Below are 17,505 nucleotides of genomic sequence, written 5' to 3' on the forward strand. Positions count from 1 at the left end.
CTCAACCCCTGCAAACACAACTAGGCGAGTACACACACATTCTCTACATACTATTAGATGGAAAACCAGTCAACACATGCACTTCAAGTTCTAATAACACAGAATAATCAAGTAGTGTACAAGGATAAATCAGCATAGATTGTACGCTTCTGGCTAAAACCAGAAAATGGTTAACCAAATTCAGGGTGAATTCTAAGAAAATGTTTTTGTGCTCAATTATATTTACTTAGTCGTTACAAAATGTGCAACACATGTGGAAATGAGCATCAAATGCATAAACCAGTTTATTCACACCTGTCTTCAACAATGGCTTACTATATATAAATAACATATATAACAGGTGACAGTATATTCTGGTTTATGGTTTACATATCACAAATGTGTTTATAATAACATTGGTCAAACAGAAGACATACATTTACCCTAATATGGTTCTGGATGTGTTTTTCATACTGAATTTTGGGGATTTTACAATTTATATTTATTTAGTACAAAAGCTATTACTGAAAAATTCTGAATTAGTTTATCATATGTACCTGGAGCATATTTATAATCATGAAATTAGTTAATAGTAAAAACAACATCCATGCCTTACACATCTACACAATTTCAGCTTTTTTATATACATTATACTGTATAAAGATAACTATACAGGTGGTTATTTTTGTTTGGAGGGATTCCCCTGCCCGTTAAAATGACTTCTTCCCGCGCTGCGGAAAGAACTCTTCTTTAAGGTAGTTAAAGAATGAGAGAAGTCCATATCTCTTGCCTTTTTTGTTGAAGTATCCAGTAACAAAATCATCATCATCTGGAACGCAAAGCCATAATGTTTGTTAATAATATGTTCTTAACTGCAAAGCTTGAGTGTAAAGTATTTTATTAATAATCAAATTATTTGCAACATCTTATTCATTGTAATTACCCATTTCCACACTTTTGTGGGCATCATCCGAATGGAAATGAATGCATCGAAAGGTCGGATACAATGACCAAAAAGTTAGAAGCTCTGGGACTTCCTGCAAAATGATGTGACAATGGAGTACTACAGCGTTGCTCTAGGTTATGCACCGGCAGATGAGCTGATCTTACAGCTGACGCTAGACAGAGCTCTGGGCCGCCAGGTGGCAGCATTCGGTGTTAACAGGCTCTAGTGAGTTTTGTGTTTTCTCTTGTTTATTTTACATTATTTGGCGAGTTATTTGGCAGTTTAGTGGGCTTTAAGTCTTGTAAACCTAGCAGTTGTCTGTAAAAGCTTCACTGACTTTCTGGATGCTTTCCTGATGAAATGGAGGAATGTCATTTGCCCCTCCCCCCTGCACCTCATGTGAGGGAGGGGGGGGCAGGTTTTGGTTCTGGTTCCCAGTAAGCCAAATAAACTCATGCAACTGATGTAACTGGTAGATTGTAGCAATCTCAGCAAGATAGCCACAGGAAGACACTATGGGGCTCTGCCAGAAAAGTCAGTTCTAGTAGTACAATCATCATTCAGTATTGTGTGAAAAAAAAATAATCCAGTGGAGAAATTCCATACATTTTCTAGGCTTGCGTTCGGTGCCAAAAAATATTAACAAAATGTTTAAAAATTATGTAGTAAAATCACTTGCACAATTTGTTATTTATTCATGTTTCATCATCTATCATCTATAGAAATAAAAATGGAAATGTTCGTTTGTGCATGACTGCTAATCTCTGAAATTTCTTCACTGATTGCTTTGAAATTTTCACACAACATTTCATTCGCATCCGAGCAGGTTTTTATATGCATACTATATAGATGTCACGTCTGTGACAGTAAAAAAACATGCTTTTTCTGAAAAACTGTGTTTTTCATGTGAGGGAAATCTTCGAAACCTCTTTACCGATTGCTTTGAAATTTTGATACAACGTTGCATTTGAATAGGCGTGTCTTTTTATATATTTACTATATACATGATGCCTCACCTGTGACAGGAAAAAACATTAAGAAAAGAAAAAAAAAAGAAACAGTGACATCTGTTGAACGTAAGAACAACACACGCTGTAATCTCCGAAAGTTCTTCGCCGATTGCTTTGAAATTTTGACGCAACGTTGCATTCGAATAGGTGCATCTTTTTATATACCTACTATATAGATGCCACCCCTGTGACAGGTAGAAACAGGCAAAAACAGTGCCATCTGTTACACATAATAGCAACGTGCACGCTATACTAAATGTCACGAATTCCATTTCAATGTTTCAGATTGCATTGATAATTTTCTATTGCATTTTATTTTCATAGATTTTTATTTATTTTATTTTTTTATTGAATTATTTTGTGACATTGTGTTGGAATTGAGCTGTATTGTTTACCATACCGTTCATTTCGCGAGTATAGTTTATTTCTTTATTTTTTCATATTTTCATTTAATTTTTTAACTGTTTTTCTTATATTTCAGTGATGAGAACATCAGATCACTTGATGTTCCCAATTTTCTGATGAGCTCAGACCATTTGGGAAGGCATCAGATGAGGGAGTGGGGAATGATGAGGATGACGAGGGGACGGGGAGTTTGGGATGGTGGGGACGAGGGAATGGAGAATGGTGGAGAGGACAAAGGGACAGGGGAGAGGGGCATGGTGGGAAGGAATTGGGGATGGAGGAGTGGGAAATGGTGGGGAGGACGAGGGGATGGTGGAGTGGGGAATGGTTGGGAGGCCGAGAAGACGGGTGAGGGGGGAATGGTGGGGAGGACTGGGGGACAGGGAAGGTTGCTATGGCTCAGCAATGCACAAGGGTTGCTGAGCCATAGCAACACGTGGCCGGGTACTGCTAGTTTGGAATAAATAAAGAGTGAAATAAACCTAAATTTTTTAAAAATAAACTTCAGGTGCAATGGAATTCCGATTGCAGCCAAAGGTGTCTGGTACGAATCTATCCACTTGAATGGACTATGGTAGAGTACAGTACTCTAATTTTAAATTATAAAAATAACCATTTGATCACAAATCTTACTTGAAAGTAAGGGTCTTGACTCTGCTCGTGTTGGCAGCACATTCTCATTTGCCGAGAGGGAGATGAAGAAGCCAAATGGGACTAGCCAAACATATAAGGTGAAATATGCCAGCACCTGAAATAAGTGTACAAACATTACACATGCATAATTATTTGGTCTTATGTTATCACAAAATAATGTTATTTTACCAAGAACAAATCTCCAACATTCCCATTATGAAGAAGTACAGATAACTGCACCATTTCACTATGAAGTAACAATTAACATTTGTTGTAACCAAAAATTCAAAGAAAATATTAGTTTGCAGGGCCAAGCAATGGTATATCTAGTAAATGCAGACATAATGGATTGATTGAAAAACCCATCAGAAATTAGAGTATGGTCAGAGGTTAATTAATATAGACACGTGTGAAGTTTCATTAAAGACAGCCAGAAGAGATGCTAGTGACAGATACCTGCGACCTTTAAGAAATGGGATTCGGACATTTTTTAACAAAGAATGAAATATCTGCCTTTCGTCGAAGGTCTATTATGGTACTGGCATAGTTTCCCTGTTCCATCATCTACCTGGAGCATACCTGGAGAAGGTTCTGAGAGTTCTACTCCCCAAGCCCGACCCGAGGCCAGGCATGACTTGAGAGAGCTTGGTCCAACAGGCTGTTGCTTGGAGAAGCCCACTGGACCACATATCTACCACAGCCCAGTTGGTCTGGCACTCCTTGAAGAAAACTATCTAGTTTTCTCTTGAAGATGTCCACAGTTGTTTGGGCAATATTTCTTATGCTCGCTGGGAGAATGTTGAACATTCGTGGATCTCTGATGTTTATACAGTGTTCTCTGATTGTGCCTATGACACCCCGGCTCTTCACTGGCTCTAAATTTTCTTCCATATCGTTCACTCCAATACGATCACATCCTCTCTCCACACTCTTCAACACTCCCTGCTGGTCTCCCTCTCTTGTAGCCACTCCTCCACCCTCGTCCTCTCTCCACACTCTTCAACACTCCCTGCTGGTCTCCCTCTCCCGTAGCCACTCCTCCGCCCTCTTCCTCTCTCCACACTCTTCAACACTCCCTGCTGGTCTCCCTCTCCCGTAGCCACTCCTCCACCCTCGTCCTCTCTCCACACTCTTCAACACTCCCTGCTGGTCTCCCTCTCCCGTAGCTACTTCTCCACCCTTGTCCTCTCTCCACACTCTTCAACACTCCCTGCTGGTCTCCCTCTCCCGTAGCTACTTCTCCACCCTCGTCCTCTCTCCACACTCTTCAACACTCCCTGCTGGTCTCCCTCTTCCGTAGCCACTCCTCCGCCCTCGTCTTCTCTCCATACCATTCAATAACCTTTGTTGGTAGGACATTTGATGAGGTTCTACAGGCAAAAGCGTCATGAATAACGACTACTTCTAACTACATGTTTTTCTACAGTGTCATTCATCTGCACACACACTGCTCTTCTCAACCTGAATTTGTATTCTTTTCCTATTAAATAAATTGTAGTGAAAATATGAGTAAAATACAAACTGACAGATGCAGCACTTCACTTACCTCGGATACTGGATAGTAATATGTGGCAAAGAACGAGAATGCCAGGAAGTGATTGACGAAGAACAAAACTGGAAGAAAAAAACTGTACTGTAATTATAATGTATGTTTTGTACACTAAAAATAAAAATGATGACATTTTTTATGCAGCAGTTTGGAAGCACAACAAAATTACCATGTTCTAAAAAAAATATTTTTGACATTTCATCTTCATCTAAATTAAAATCAGAATGTGTCACACAAAGAAGTCTTCAAGCATTTTTACGCTAAGACATTCACTAGAATGTATCAAACATTTAGATCTAAAACAGAAACTCTGTTTTCCAGTCTTCCTCTTTACTATTGATCAGTCTTTCAAAAGACTGCACAGCTACCAAAATTTGCACCCAATTCCATGTTGCAAACATATTTGTAATAATTTTTGGAAATAGTCCACATCATCTAAATAAAGACGCAGAAAAAATTATGTCCTAGCTACAACAAAATGGTAAGGAGAGTCACAGGCAGTTATGAGACTAGAATTTTGTTTAGATACCAGCATATTTAATCATATGGTAAAATATATTATTTTAGATAGGTGACCTAGGCTATTTTGAATAATGAAAATAATTTTGTAATTGTTTGAATTAAATTACAGTAATAAGAAATGCAAACAAACTTACCAATGCCAAGAATAAATGGCAAGGAGGTTAAGAAGAAGAAGGGAAATGTGCGGAGGATGGAGAGGTGCACCAGCTGCGAGAAGAGGCCGCACAAGATCACTGATGCTGGCAAACTCTCAAACAAGAAGAGTAAAATGTACAACCCAATTGTTACCTGTAAAATACCACAATGAAATATAACAAATTAGTCAAATAAGCAATATGAAACATGGTACTGTTTATTCTTGACACAAACAGTTCTGTTTATTCTTGACACAAACAGTTCTGTTTATTCTTGACACAAACAGTTCTGTTTATTCTTGACACAAACAGTTCTGTTTATTCTTGACACAAACAGTTCTGTTTATTCTTGACACAAACAGTTCTGTTTATTCTTGACACAAACAGTTCTGTTTATTCTTGACACAAACAGTTCTGTTTATTCTTGACACAAACAGTTCTAAAATAGTAATAATTTTCAGTCATTCTTCTTTACCCGAGCATACCCAATACGCAGTATACATGACAGACTATCAAGTGTTAGGCTGAGGTTCATCACCTTACATACGAATAATAAGTGTATTAGCTTAATATCTCTTACCTCAGTGAAAAGTTAAATACCAGGAAAATAAGTTGACAAAGGTTGAGAGCTTGCTTAATTACAGTAAATAAATACCATACTTAGTAAAGAATAACCCTAATGGGTTCGCAACAATATTTTTGTTGAAAAAAACTAGCATTGAATGTAATGGCTCCTTGGGAGTGGCTCCTGGGAGCCACTCTGGCTCCCAGGAGCTATCGGACTGATATATGCTTCTGCCAGTTCACCAGGAACCCAAACCCGGCTAGCTGGGAAAGCATCAAATCCCTGGCGAGCAGACGCAAGGACCGACTGGGAGCCCAAACCAGCCAGTTGTCAAGGTAAGCCAACACCCGAACACCTAACAGACGCAGACAGACCACCATGACTCGGGTAAGGCGTGTGAACATGCGAGGTGCCAGGTTCAACCCAAAAGAGAGATAACGAAAACGGTAACTCTGGCGCCCCAAAACAAAACCGAACCAGTCCCTGAACCCCGGATGAATCGGGACATGCCAATATGCGTTCTTGAGGTCCAGGGACACCATCCAAGCGCCCGGCTCCAGCAGAAACCAGACCTGGGACAGAGTGGTCATTCAAAAGGAGGGGGCAAAAAACTAGTGTTGAATGTAATGAAACATCATTTTCTGGGTGAGTCCCGGAGGCTTTCCGGAGCTATCCAGGCTGATAGGGATAGTCCTAACTTTTGGCATCAGTCGATGTGGGTGGAGTTCTAGGCCTACTGGGGACAACGGCCAGAGCCTGGTCCCCTCAGAGAGGCACGAGGAGCAATGGCCTATAGAAATGCACATGTGATTTTGGAGCATTCTATATCTGCCATCAACTGGGACAGGCACCCAAAAAGGTAAGCGCCTCAAAATAAACCCCTATTCTGGTAAAACCAACGAAAATAACGAAACAAATGGACAGAACTTCCCCAAGGAAAAACGAGCAAACAAGCATGACGTCACATGAGCCGCACCGCATGTCTGCGCAGCTCCCCCCTCACCAGGAGGGGGAAGGGGAAGTCCCAGACCCTCGCTCTGGCGATTCACACCTCCAGTTCCGAGGCTGGATATCAAAAAACTTGAAACCCCCCAACCAGAGGGAGGGAAGGTTTTCCAAAGCTCCGAATCCCGGAGCCTCTGGGATTCTCCCAGAAAATGGCATTTCATTACATTCAACTCTGGTTTTCAGGGAAAGCCCCTATGGCTTCCCGGAGCTACTTCACCAAAGACCGGGGATCTTTGGTGAAGCAAAGTCGTCCCCCCCCCCCAGGTAAACCTGGACCACAGTCAACACCTCGCGCTACTCAAGCGTGCGGGTACGACAAAAGGCATCCCAAGCATCCAGCGAAAACATAGGGTAGTCCGCAAGCCAGGACGACTCCAGAACCTCATAATGAACCCAGTATGGCGACGAAGACCCAAACCTGAAGGAAGACGGATCCGTTATAGAGACATACTCCGGGTCCCGCAGGAGATAAGCTGCAATGGCCACCCACAACTCTGACGGAGAGATGCGGTAAGCCGAAAACCTCCGGAAGAACGGAACCGAAGGACCCACAGGGACACTGAACCAAACCCGGAGAGGAGCCGAACCCATAAATAAAACGGGGCAGCCTCAGGGTATCCGGGGGGAAGCAACCAACCTAGTGCGCTGTAACAACCTAAACCTATCCTGCAGCGTGCGAGACGTCTGCAGCCGAATAATGTCAATCAGATTGGATGAACCGAATCACAAACAAGCAACAAAGCTCACAGGACTCCGGGTCAAATGTGTCACCAACTCAACAGACAACATGACGGATGCAAAAACAATGAGTGTCGCCCTGAGACAAGGGAACAGAGCAACCCTCAAACTCGCAAAAAGCGAGAGGAGACTCAGGGGGTCACATCCACTGAACCCAAGTGCCCCTGCTGGGTTTCCCAGGGCCCCTAGACTGGGTCTGTTAAGGGGAATCCCAAGCAGGGTACTGCTAACCGGCACTCACGCTACCAATCAACACTGCTAATGCTGAACCTCCGGGATGTGTCCACTCACAAGGGCTTAGCAGGGGGGTACCACCAAACACAAACAACCCTAGTATAAAGGGGAATGAACACCAAGGCAGACTCCCCACCAGGCAAAAACAAAAATAAAAGAAAAACCTCGCAAGAGGACAGTGTATCCAGAGGGAACAGAGCCGGCTACTGTTATAGGTAAAAACTAGCTACGCAGTACCCCGTGCCCCTACCAATGCAAAAACTACCACTTACCACAAGGCAAACCAGGGAGGAAACCCCCCAAAACACTCAGGGCAGTCAATCGGCAAGCAGCAAAAGACCAACAGAGGCAGACCCAAGGTGATTTGTGGAAGGGAACCCCAACCCCCCAGTGTGGTTCTTACAGGGTACTCGGAAAAGGTGACACTAAGCACATGCAGCCCGAATTCCTGTGAATATTACTCCCAGCTCGCACAACACTGTAAGAGCAGTACTGAAACAGAGGACAACACAACAAGAGTCTGGAGCTGGAGCCACAACGACCAAGCCGTATCCCATCAGCCGAAGAACTGCACGGTGGATTGCCGGCACAGGGGGTCTGGGGCTCCCCCTTCCCCTTCCCAAGGAGGGGGGGGGAAGCCCGCAAAAGTATGTCACCAGAAGGAACAGGAACACGGCTGCTGCATAGGTAGGCAAACTGCGCAGCTCCTTGCGTCCCAATCAGGAACAATACCACTTCCTACAAGGCCTAACAAAGGCCACGAAAACTCCAGCTGGACCCAAGGGCGGGGTAAATGCTGAGCAGCAAGAACTCCTATGGAAGTGGAATCCCGAAGGCCTAATGGAAGGTAACCCCAGAACCCAAGGGTAGTACTTACAGGGAGCTTAGGGAAGGCAGCCCTAAGCTCATGCAGCCCCTAATTTCACCTGGCTACTGCACCACAAACAGCAGTATACACCACTAAGACAAACAGTCTCCGTGGTGTAGTGGTAAGACACTCGCCTGGTGTTCTGCGAGCGCTATGTCATGAGTTCGTATCCTGGCCGGGGAGGATTTACTGGGTGCAATTCCTTAACTGTAGCCTCTGTTTAACGCAACAGTAAAATGTGTACTTGGATGAAAAAACGATTCTTCGCGGCAGGGGATCGTATTCCAGGGACCTGCCCGAAACGCTACGCGTACTAGTGGCTGTACAAGAATGTAACAACTCTTGTATATATCTCAAAAAAAAAAAAATACTGCCAAGAAACCGAGGCCAGAGTCGATGCCCGCCCCAGAGCGCATCAGCCTTCAAACTGGAGGTACCTACTTGATGGGGTTCTGGGAGTTGTTCTACTGCCCAAGCCCGGCCCAAGGCCAGACTTAACATGTGAGAGATTGGTCCATCAGGCTGTTGCTTGGAGCAGCCCACAGGTCCCCATATCCACCACAGCCCGGTTAGTCTGGCACTCCTTGAAGAAAACTATCTAGTTTTCTCTTGATGTCCACGGTTGTTGCGGCAATATTTCTTATACTCACTGGTTGAACAAACGTGAACCTCTGATGTTTATACAGTGTTCTCTGATTGTGCTTATGGCACCCCCTGCTCTTCACTGGTTCTATTCTGCATTTTCTTCCATATCGTTAACTCCATTATTGTTAACTCCAGAAGTTGTTATTTTACTGTGTAGATTTGGGACCTGGCCCTCCAGTATTTTCCACCTGTATATTATTTGATATCTCTCTTCTCCTTTCTGGTGAGTATATTTGGAGAACTTTGAGACGATTCCAATAATTTAGGTGCTTTATTGCGTCTATGTATGCCGTATATGTTCTCTATATTCCCTTTATTTCTGCAATCGCTCTTGCTCTGAAGGTGGAAGTGAGTACTGAGCAGTACTCAAGATGGGACAGCACAAGTGATTTGAAGAGTACAACCATTCTGATGGGATCCCTGGATTTGAAAGTTCTCGTATTACATCTTGTCATTTTTCTGGCTGACGCAATATTTGCTGGTGAACACTGGTCACCAGCAAATACATGTTGTTTTCCTATGGGCAGATTTGATTGTGTTTTGTAACCTGTATTATGTTTAAGGTTCTCATTTTTACAGTACCTGAGTATCTTGAATTTATCACTGTTAAACATCATGTTATTTTCTGCTGCTCGGTCAAAAACTTTATTAATATCTACTTGTAGTGTTTTAATGTCTTCAGCTGAGGTAATTTCATGCTGATTTTTGTGTCATCTGCAAAGGATGATACAAAGCTGTGACTTGTATTCAAGTTTATATCTAATATGGGAATGAGGAAATGAAGAGGTGCAAGGACTATACCCTGAGGTACAGTTCTTGCACCACTGCTTTTCCTCATGAGGCGTGAGTAGCCAGCATGGGGGAGGGGGGTCCGGGGCTCCCCCACCCCTCCCGGGGAGGGGAGGGCTGCATGGACAAGCAGCACGGCGGCAGTGTATGACGTTTGCTTGTTTGCTAATTTCTTTGGGCTGAGGGAGTTCTGCCTCTCTATTCAGTCTTTGATTGCAATTTTCTTACCAATTGGGGTCTGTTTTGTTATGCCTACCTCTCTGGGTGCATAACCCCAGTCGATGGCAGACATGGAATTCTCTGAAATACACGAGGGTCTCCATAGGACACTACTCCCTTTGTCTCTCTGAGGGGGGCCAGGTACTGGCTCATGGTCCCCAGTAGGCGAACTCCAATTGACTAATGCATCAGACTAATACAGTGGAACCCCGAGTGACGAGCGGCTCTATCTACGAGCATTTCGAGAAACGAGCAAGCCACTTGCCAAAAATTTGTCTCAATTGACGAGCTTTCACTCGATTAACGAGCAAACTACATGGTGATTCCTAGCATTCCCGCTGGTTCTCAGACGCCTCCGACGACAGTGTTGTTGTTGTTGTTTCGCAAGACGAGTGTTTCACATGATGAGCGTGGTGCCGGAACGGATTAAATTCGTTAACAGAGGCACCACTGTATAGCGTATATCAGTCCGACAGCTCCAGGCAGCTGGAGGGGTTCCCCACAAAAAAAAGACAAAATAAAAAATATGGCAGGAAAATCTAATGCTCCAATCAACAGTAAGGAATAAATGATAACAAAAGCGTCAAATAATATATGACCAGTTGAATAAATAAGTTGGTAATTATGAAGAAAATGTTAAGTTGAATTTGAGAAAAAGGATAGATGACCAAAATTAATAAGAGATTGGCAGTAATATTATGAATAATTTATAGAACTGATGAACATGTGAGGATCATGAATATACAGTATGACCTCAATTATCCAAACTATTTGGTACCTCGATGTTTGGATAACTGAAAATTCGAATACAGTACAGATTGAGATATATTTATTGGAAACTTCTTAATTTTGGTACATATTTAAAGATACATGCTAAAATCACCTGTAATGGTATTTTAATGGGAATGCACCAATGAATGTGTAGGAGTGCAATTAAATTTGTTATTTTAAATAAACGTGTCCTCCATTGTGTCAAGTTGGCTGGGTAGGACCCTAAAGAGGGACTTAGCTAAAAAAAAAAAAAAAAAAAAAAAGGGAGGCACAGAGTTTAATTTAATGATCCTCTCTGAACGGCACCTAAACTGGTGGGCTGCCACCTCCTCCGACCCTGTGCTACTAACTAGTGGTGACATCTAGTGGAGGTCACTATAGTGAGTACTGTAGCTGGTTAATGATATACTGGTATTTACAGAACAATTATTGGCTATCTTTGTGATCCCAATGATTGTTTGAAGGTCAATCAATCATTGGGTAAAATTAATAGTTTAATATTTTCTTTGGTGTTATTGTGAGTTTCTTCTTTCAGTAGATGGATTGAGGTAACAACTCTCCTCAATCTCACTTTCCCTTGACTATGAAAGAAGACCATTGAAAAGTTACTTGTTCCTGTAGGACTTGACTTCAACCAGAGCCTGCCTGCTTAACACTTTCATTTGGGAGGGACGTATACGACAGTCCGTAATTAACTCTGCGGATGTTCGGGAGGGATGTCTATGACGTCCGATTTTAATATATTTGTTAAAATTCCATTTTTTATCCAATCATTTTGGGACGTGTTTTAAAGTTTGTGCCAATGTCTACCCATTTTCTGTTGGGGCCATGTGGCATAAAGATTCGCCAAAAATACAGGGCTGTGAAACTAACCCTGTAAACTGGAAATACAGTCTATATTTGGTGATTTTTCTGATTTTGAAGATGAAAGTGACAAAAGTGAGTGATGAAGATAGTGAGTTTATTGAAACTGAAACAGCAGGTGAGGATGAACTTGAATGTGAGGGGGAGTGGTGATTTTGAGCCCCCTACCACCACAGGTACGCAGTGGACACACCGCATATAGGAAATGCGAATGTTGTGGTGAAGCCTGGTCAACTGACAACACTCCACCATTTGTAGACAGTTTTACTGAAACACCAGACTTGACTGTACCAGTACCAAGCACTCCTCTGGGAATTTATACAGTTATTTATTACACCCGGACCATCAGGTGTGAGGTGGCCACTATTCCCATCTTCACCTCCACATGACAACTGCTAGGAGAAACTGCTTGTATTGTTGAGAAACTTCACCACTGCTAGGTGAAACCCTCATATTGTTGATAAACCAGAACAGTCTGATCAGCAAATTGAACCATTCCCTATTTCGCATTCAGAAAGGGCTGAAGTGTCGTGTTGCTCCAGAAATGGTAAAAGGAAGGACACCAAATATAAGTGCAAGTCGTGTGATGTGACTGACTTTCACCTTTGCTGTGGAGATGGGGGGGGAGGTTGGCTTGGAATTTGGACTTTATATGCATATATTCCCTGTAGGGAATTCTATTGTGAACAAATTGATACCATATTAAATGATGTAGGACGAGAATTGAGGTGAGAATCCCACAAAGAGTGCACACATTTTGGTGGTGTTGAGCGCTCACGGGTAACCCTCAGCCAATTTGTGAGTTTAGTGCGGATGGCACCTCTGGCTTTTGGACTTCATATGTATATATCCCTGTAGGGAATTCTATTGGGAACAAATAGATACCAAAATTAATGCAGTAAGACAAAAATTGAGGTGAGAAAACTTAAGAGAGCATACATATTTAAGTCTGGCCACGCACTCATGGCCAATGCTCGGCGCTCCTGAGGAAGTCTAGAGACCATACGGTGGGGAAGGGAAAGTGTTAAAGTGACCTGAGTGGACTCATGGCTGTATATAAAAGAGCAACCAAAGGAGGCTCTGCACACAAAATTTTGAAAGCATTATTGAGTTTGCATTTACAGCTCATTCTTAAATATGTTTTTATACATATAGGTACTTGTTTTTCACAATAAAATTACAGTAGGGTAAAACTTACCCATATCCAAATTCTGAGAACCTTAGCTGCTGTGCTGGTATACTCTTCGACCAACTCTGCTAGGTAATAGAGTGCTGCAGCTAGAAAGAAAATTGCCTAATATTAGCTTATACTGTAGTCTAGATCAGCCTTCCATACATGAAAGGCAGCAGAAATAAAGGGAAACCCAGAACTTCATCTTACTCACTGTGTATATATCTTAAACTTTCATACAATAAACTCAAGTGAACAGGATCTTCCACACTGTTGCAACCACTTGGGCTGAACGGAAGAGTGACAGTCTTGCTTCATGCAGGTCTGTGTTCAATCCCCTGACCGTCCAAGTAGTTGAGCACCATTCCTTTCCCCCATCCATCCTGTTTCGTCCCAAATTCCTTATCCTGATCCATTTCAAGTGTTATATAGTTGTAATGGCTTGGCACTTTCTCCTGATAGTTCCCTTCCCACTGTTGCATTACCTCATCAACATCCAAGAACAACCGTTTCACCAAGACAAAATATGCACTACCAGTCACCTGTCTTCACTACTGTACTACCAGGTGGCATGCATTTCACATGCCCACCAACTTTTTTATTCCTCATAGTCATTGTAAACGTATATAATAGTTTTATCTTAATTCCAGTTACACCAAACAGAATAGTATGTGAAACAATGCTATACAATTTGTTGATACAGTATTCAAAGAACCCAGTATTCCACAGGCTTCTATCCGACATATCTACGACATGGATGACCTATGGAGGAGTCAAATTTGACTCCTCCAACATTATGGAGGAGTCAAATTTAAATTGCCTGCCAACAGGAGTACGGTATTTCCCTTCTCCAGGTTATAGCCGATGGTGATTGTCTGTGCCATCCCCAGGACAGCACGCCTCCGTGAAAGAGAGAACAACCACATTGTGCCGAGGAGCTCCTGTGAATCCACAATTTGACTCGGGGCTAATAATACCTGTTGGGAGTACATCACAAACACTCCAAGCCTTCACTACATATTTAATCTACCTCCAAAACCTAGGCTAGCTTCTACCTCTACATCACAATACTACAGATGCAAGGTGAGCCTCTGTTAATTCTGTACACCTTATAATCATGCAGAGGTTCTGCCATAACAAGTGTGGTAGCCTCTATATTACACTGGGTACTACATCTTTCTCTCACGTCTTGAATCACATGTGCTGCAAATGTAACTCCAACAGAAGAAAGAATGCTGCCAATGACCATTACATCAATGACTTGGATTACTGACTGGATGAAGGGAAGAGAATTATCAGGGAAAAGCACCAAGCTATTACGACTTAATAGCACTTGGAAGGGAAGAGCACGAGGATTAGGGATAAGATGGGGGGGGGGGGAAGGAATGGTGCCCAACAGCTTGGACGGTCAGGAATTGAACGGCGATCTGCAAGAAGGGAGACCGTCACTCTACTGTCCAGGGATTGCCGACTGATTAATGAAGTCTTTGTTAAATATGGTTTCCTGTTGCCAGGCAGCTTGTTAGCTTTATCGTCTCCCTAGTCAACAACTGGCCATTCCCAAGTTGCAACTCACAACAGTTGCCCAAAACGCTATGCGTATTAATGGCTTTAGGTATTGTATGTACTAGCTCTATTTATAAATCCAACATTATGTTTGTAAATCAACTACGTATGTACTTTTCCCGAATAAAAATTTATTTATTTATTTATTAGTTAACTAGCTTCCAGATACCTATGCTAGATGAATGAAGCATTGGGTGAATGGAAATGTGACCAAATGTCTCCACCTGCAGAGAATCAGACCAGGATCACTCAGGTAGTCACTACACTACAAGTGCAGCTCACCTCACCCGGTCTCACATTCCTGGTAACCATCTATGTCTACATTTTTGGGACTTGTCTTACTTAAAGACAGGTTAGGGTTAGAAGATGAGTCCCAATAATGCTGACCAATGATGACCAAACTACACACCAGATGAAGAAACGACCACGTTTCGGTCCGTCCTGGACCACGTGGGGCCTGACGGCTGAGTGGACAGCACTCGAGATTCATAGTCCTAAAGTTCAGGGTTCGATCCCCAGTGGAGGTGGAAACAAATGGGCAATTTCTTTCACCCAGATGCTCTTGTTCACCTAGCAGTAAATAAGTATCTGGGAGTTAGACAGATGCTACGGGCTGCTTCCTGGGGGGTGTGTAACAACCAGGAAGCCTGGTCGAGGACCGGGCCACGGGGACGCTAAGACCTGAAATCATCTTTTTTTCATCAATCATTACGCTTTGCGTAATAGTGGCTTTAGGCACTATGTACTAGCTCTATCTATAAATCTATCAATTTTTGTATCACCTCTTGTATGTATGTACTTTACCTGAATAAACATTTGAATTTGAATTTGAATCTTAAGATAACCTCAAGATAATCATTATCAAGTCGTGTATAATAATAGTCCAAGACGGAGCGAAACATCGTCGTTTCTTCATCTTCTGGTGTGTGGTTTGGTCATCACAGGTTAGGGTTACCTTACAACATCACCTTCAGCTGAAGATGGAGCTCTGAGCAGAGACCCTAGCTATGAAAACGTTCAAAGCGGTGTGGATAAACACAACATTTATTACATGCCTAGGTGAAGATATCGACTAGCCATGTGTCCCGAGTGGGTATAGACTTATACGCTGTTACTGACCGAGGGCTAGAGTTCCTAGACATATTTGTAGGAGCGTGGAGAGCCAGGAGAGGAGGTAGAGGAGTCCAGGCATGACAGCAACTCTCCTCACCTCAAGATGCCAAATAAACACATTGTTCGGGTGCTTCACTTCATTCTAGTCATTTTACCTCAACAATTAGATAATACACTATTTATACAGAATCTTGATATTTAAAATTTCATTCTTGCCATATGTTTTATTTTTAAGTAAATAAAGTAAGTGAAACTTGAACTTATTTTTGATTATATGAACATTGAGCGTAAGTTAATAATACAAGGAATCGGACGTGTTGCCGAGAGAGCCAATCAGGTGGCTGCTGAGATGGCGATGACATCACAGCAAACTTCTCTATCTGTTATTTAACTCATCCGTATCTACCCTAGACATCACGGGAGACATCTCCCGTCACGCAGGGTGCAGTCGCACCACCACAGATTTCCAGTATCATCTATTGATACTGGTAATGGTTCAAAAGGGCCACCACTTACGGGCTATTCATGCCCGTGCCACCTTTTGGGTGGCTTAATCTTCATCAATCAATCAATCACCCTAGACATAGTATTGACGCAGTTGTACTAGTAGGGGTTTAAAATTATATTTTACCCCGAGGGGCGAGTTTATTGGGCAGCGCCACTCATCTTGTGAGTGAACATACCGCCATAGCAGAATGTACAACACTCTCCAATAGGAAGAAAACCCGCTGGGTTGTTCATCCTGTCACTTGTACCCAGACACAGCTGGGACTTGCTTAACTGTCTCAAGTGAACAGCTCCTCAAACAAGAAGATTAACATTTATCAACCCTTAAAAGCTTACGTTATCATTGCGGGTGCAAAATGGGGAAATCTTTTAAGAACAGTATCAATATTTGACAAATAGTGTTTTCCTAACTCAAACAATGTGGGGTTTATTATTCTACACATATTCCTAATATGTCTCTCAGGTGTTCACATTCACGTAGATAGTGGTCAAGGCGGTGTCCATCACTCTCACCACAGATTCTGCAACTTCGCTGATCAACTGTTGTTTCCATTCCAAATCTCCATGGATATTTGTATCCAAGACGGATTCTCGCTATTACTGATTCTCTCCCTCGTCGTCCTCCTCTTCGGCCATAATGATTGGGATTGCTAGCTGCAACCATGTTGTACCATCGTACAGATTCACTGGTTTGTGCTTCTATCCTCCTTTCCTCAGTTACCTTGTCACGGTGATGTTGCCTGACAATACCTCTAATTTGTAGTTGAGTCTTGGGTATGAAGTATTCAATATGGTCTCCTTCAGCGCCTTCAGCAGCCAGCACATCTGCTCGTTCATTCCCACATATTCCAACATGGGAGGGGATCCACAAAAACTTGATGACTCTTCCCTGATTGGTAAGTACTCTCACAGCTCTCTTAATTTCAGCGACTATTGCAAGATTTTCTGCCTGATTTTTACTTAGGCTTTGCAGTGCTGCTTTTGAATCGGTGCAAATCACTGCACCATTAGTGTTCCGTTCAAGGAACTTTAACGCCATAACAATGGCAGTTAGCTCTGCTTGCGTTGAAGAGGCATAGTTCTCAATACGTGCTTTTTCTTCATTTCTGCGTTGGAAAGTATTATCCTTGATTACCGTGTATGCCGCATCAGCCCTGCCATTGATAGGATTAGATGACCCGTCAGTGTAGATTTGATCTAGTTCATCTCCGGCTTCTTTATAAATTTCCTCGAGATACTTGTGCCTCATTTCTTGTGGTATCATGTTGG

General features: G+C 42.6%; 1 protein-coding gene across 1 annotated transcript; it reads right to left on the reverse strand.

Moving 5' to 3' along the window:
* Positions 1–203: 203 nt before the first annotated feature.
* LOC123763224 (protein TEX261) lies at positions 204–15,890 on the reverse strand. The gene is made up of 6 exons (XM_045750298.2): positions 15,736–15,890; positions 13,078–13,157; positions 5,179–5,332; positions 4,520–4,587; positions 2,974–3,088; positions 204–808 (listed from the first exon to the last, which is right to left on the reverse strand). Exons 1-6 carry the CDS (start codon positions 15,806–15,808, stop codon positions 690–692), a joined length of 609 nt encoding a protein of 202 aa, XP_045606254.1. The 5' UTR covers positions 15,809–15,890; the 3' UTR covers positions 204–689.
* Between the last annotated feature and the right edge of the window lie 1,615 nt (positions 15,891–17,505).

The sequence above is a fragment of the Procambarus clarkii genome, chromosome 49, assembly GCF_040958095.1.
Source record: "Procambarus clarkii isolate CNS0578487 chromosome 49, FALCON_Pclarkii_2.0, whole genome shotgun sequence".
Classification (NCBI taxonomy): Eukaryota; Metazoa; Arthropoda; class Malacostraca; order Decapoda; family Cambaridae; genus Procambarus; species Procambarus clarkii.

Excerpts from the sequence above, each read along its gene's own strand:
- LOC123763224 (XM_045750298.2), bottom strand. The coding sequence starts at position 15,808 with ATGCCTGGACTCCTCTACCTCCTCTCCTGGCTCTCCACGCTCCTACAA. Across the intron at positions 13,158-15,735 it reads TCTAGGAACTCTAGCCCTCG|CTGCAGCACTCTATTACCTA; the intron begins GTCAGTAACAGC and ends TTTTCTTTCTAG. Across the intron at positions 3,089-4,519 it reads ATTACTATCCAGTATCCGAG|GTGCTGGCATATTTCACCTT; the intron begins GTAAGTGAAGTG and ends CACTTATTTCAG.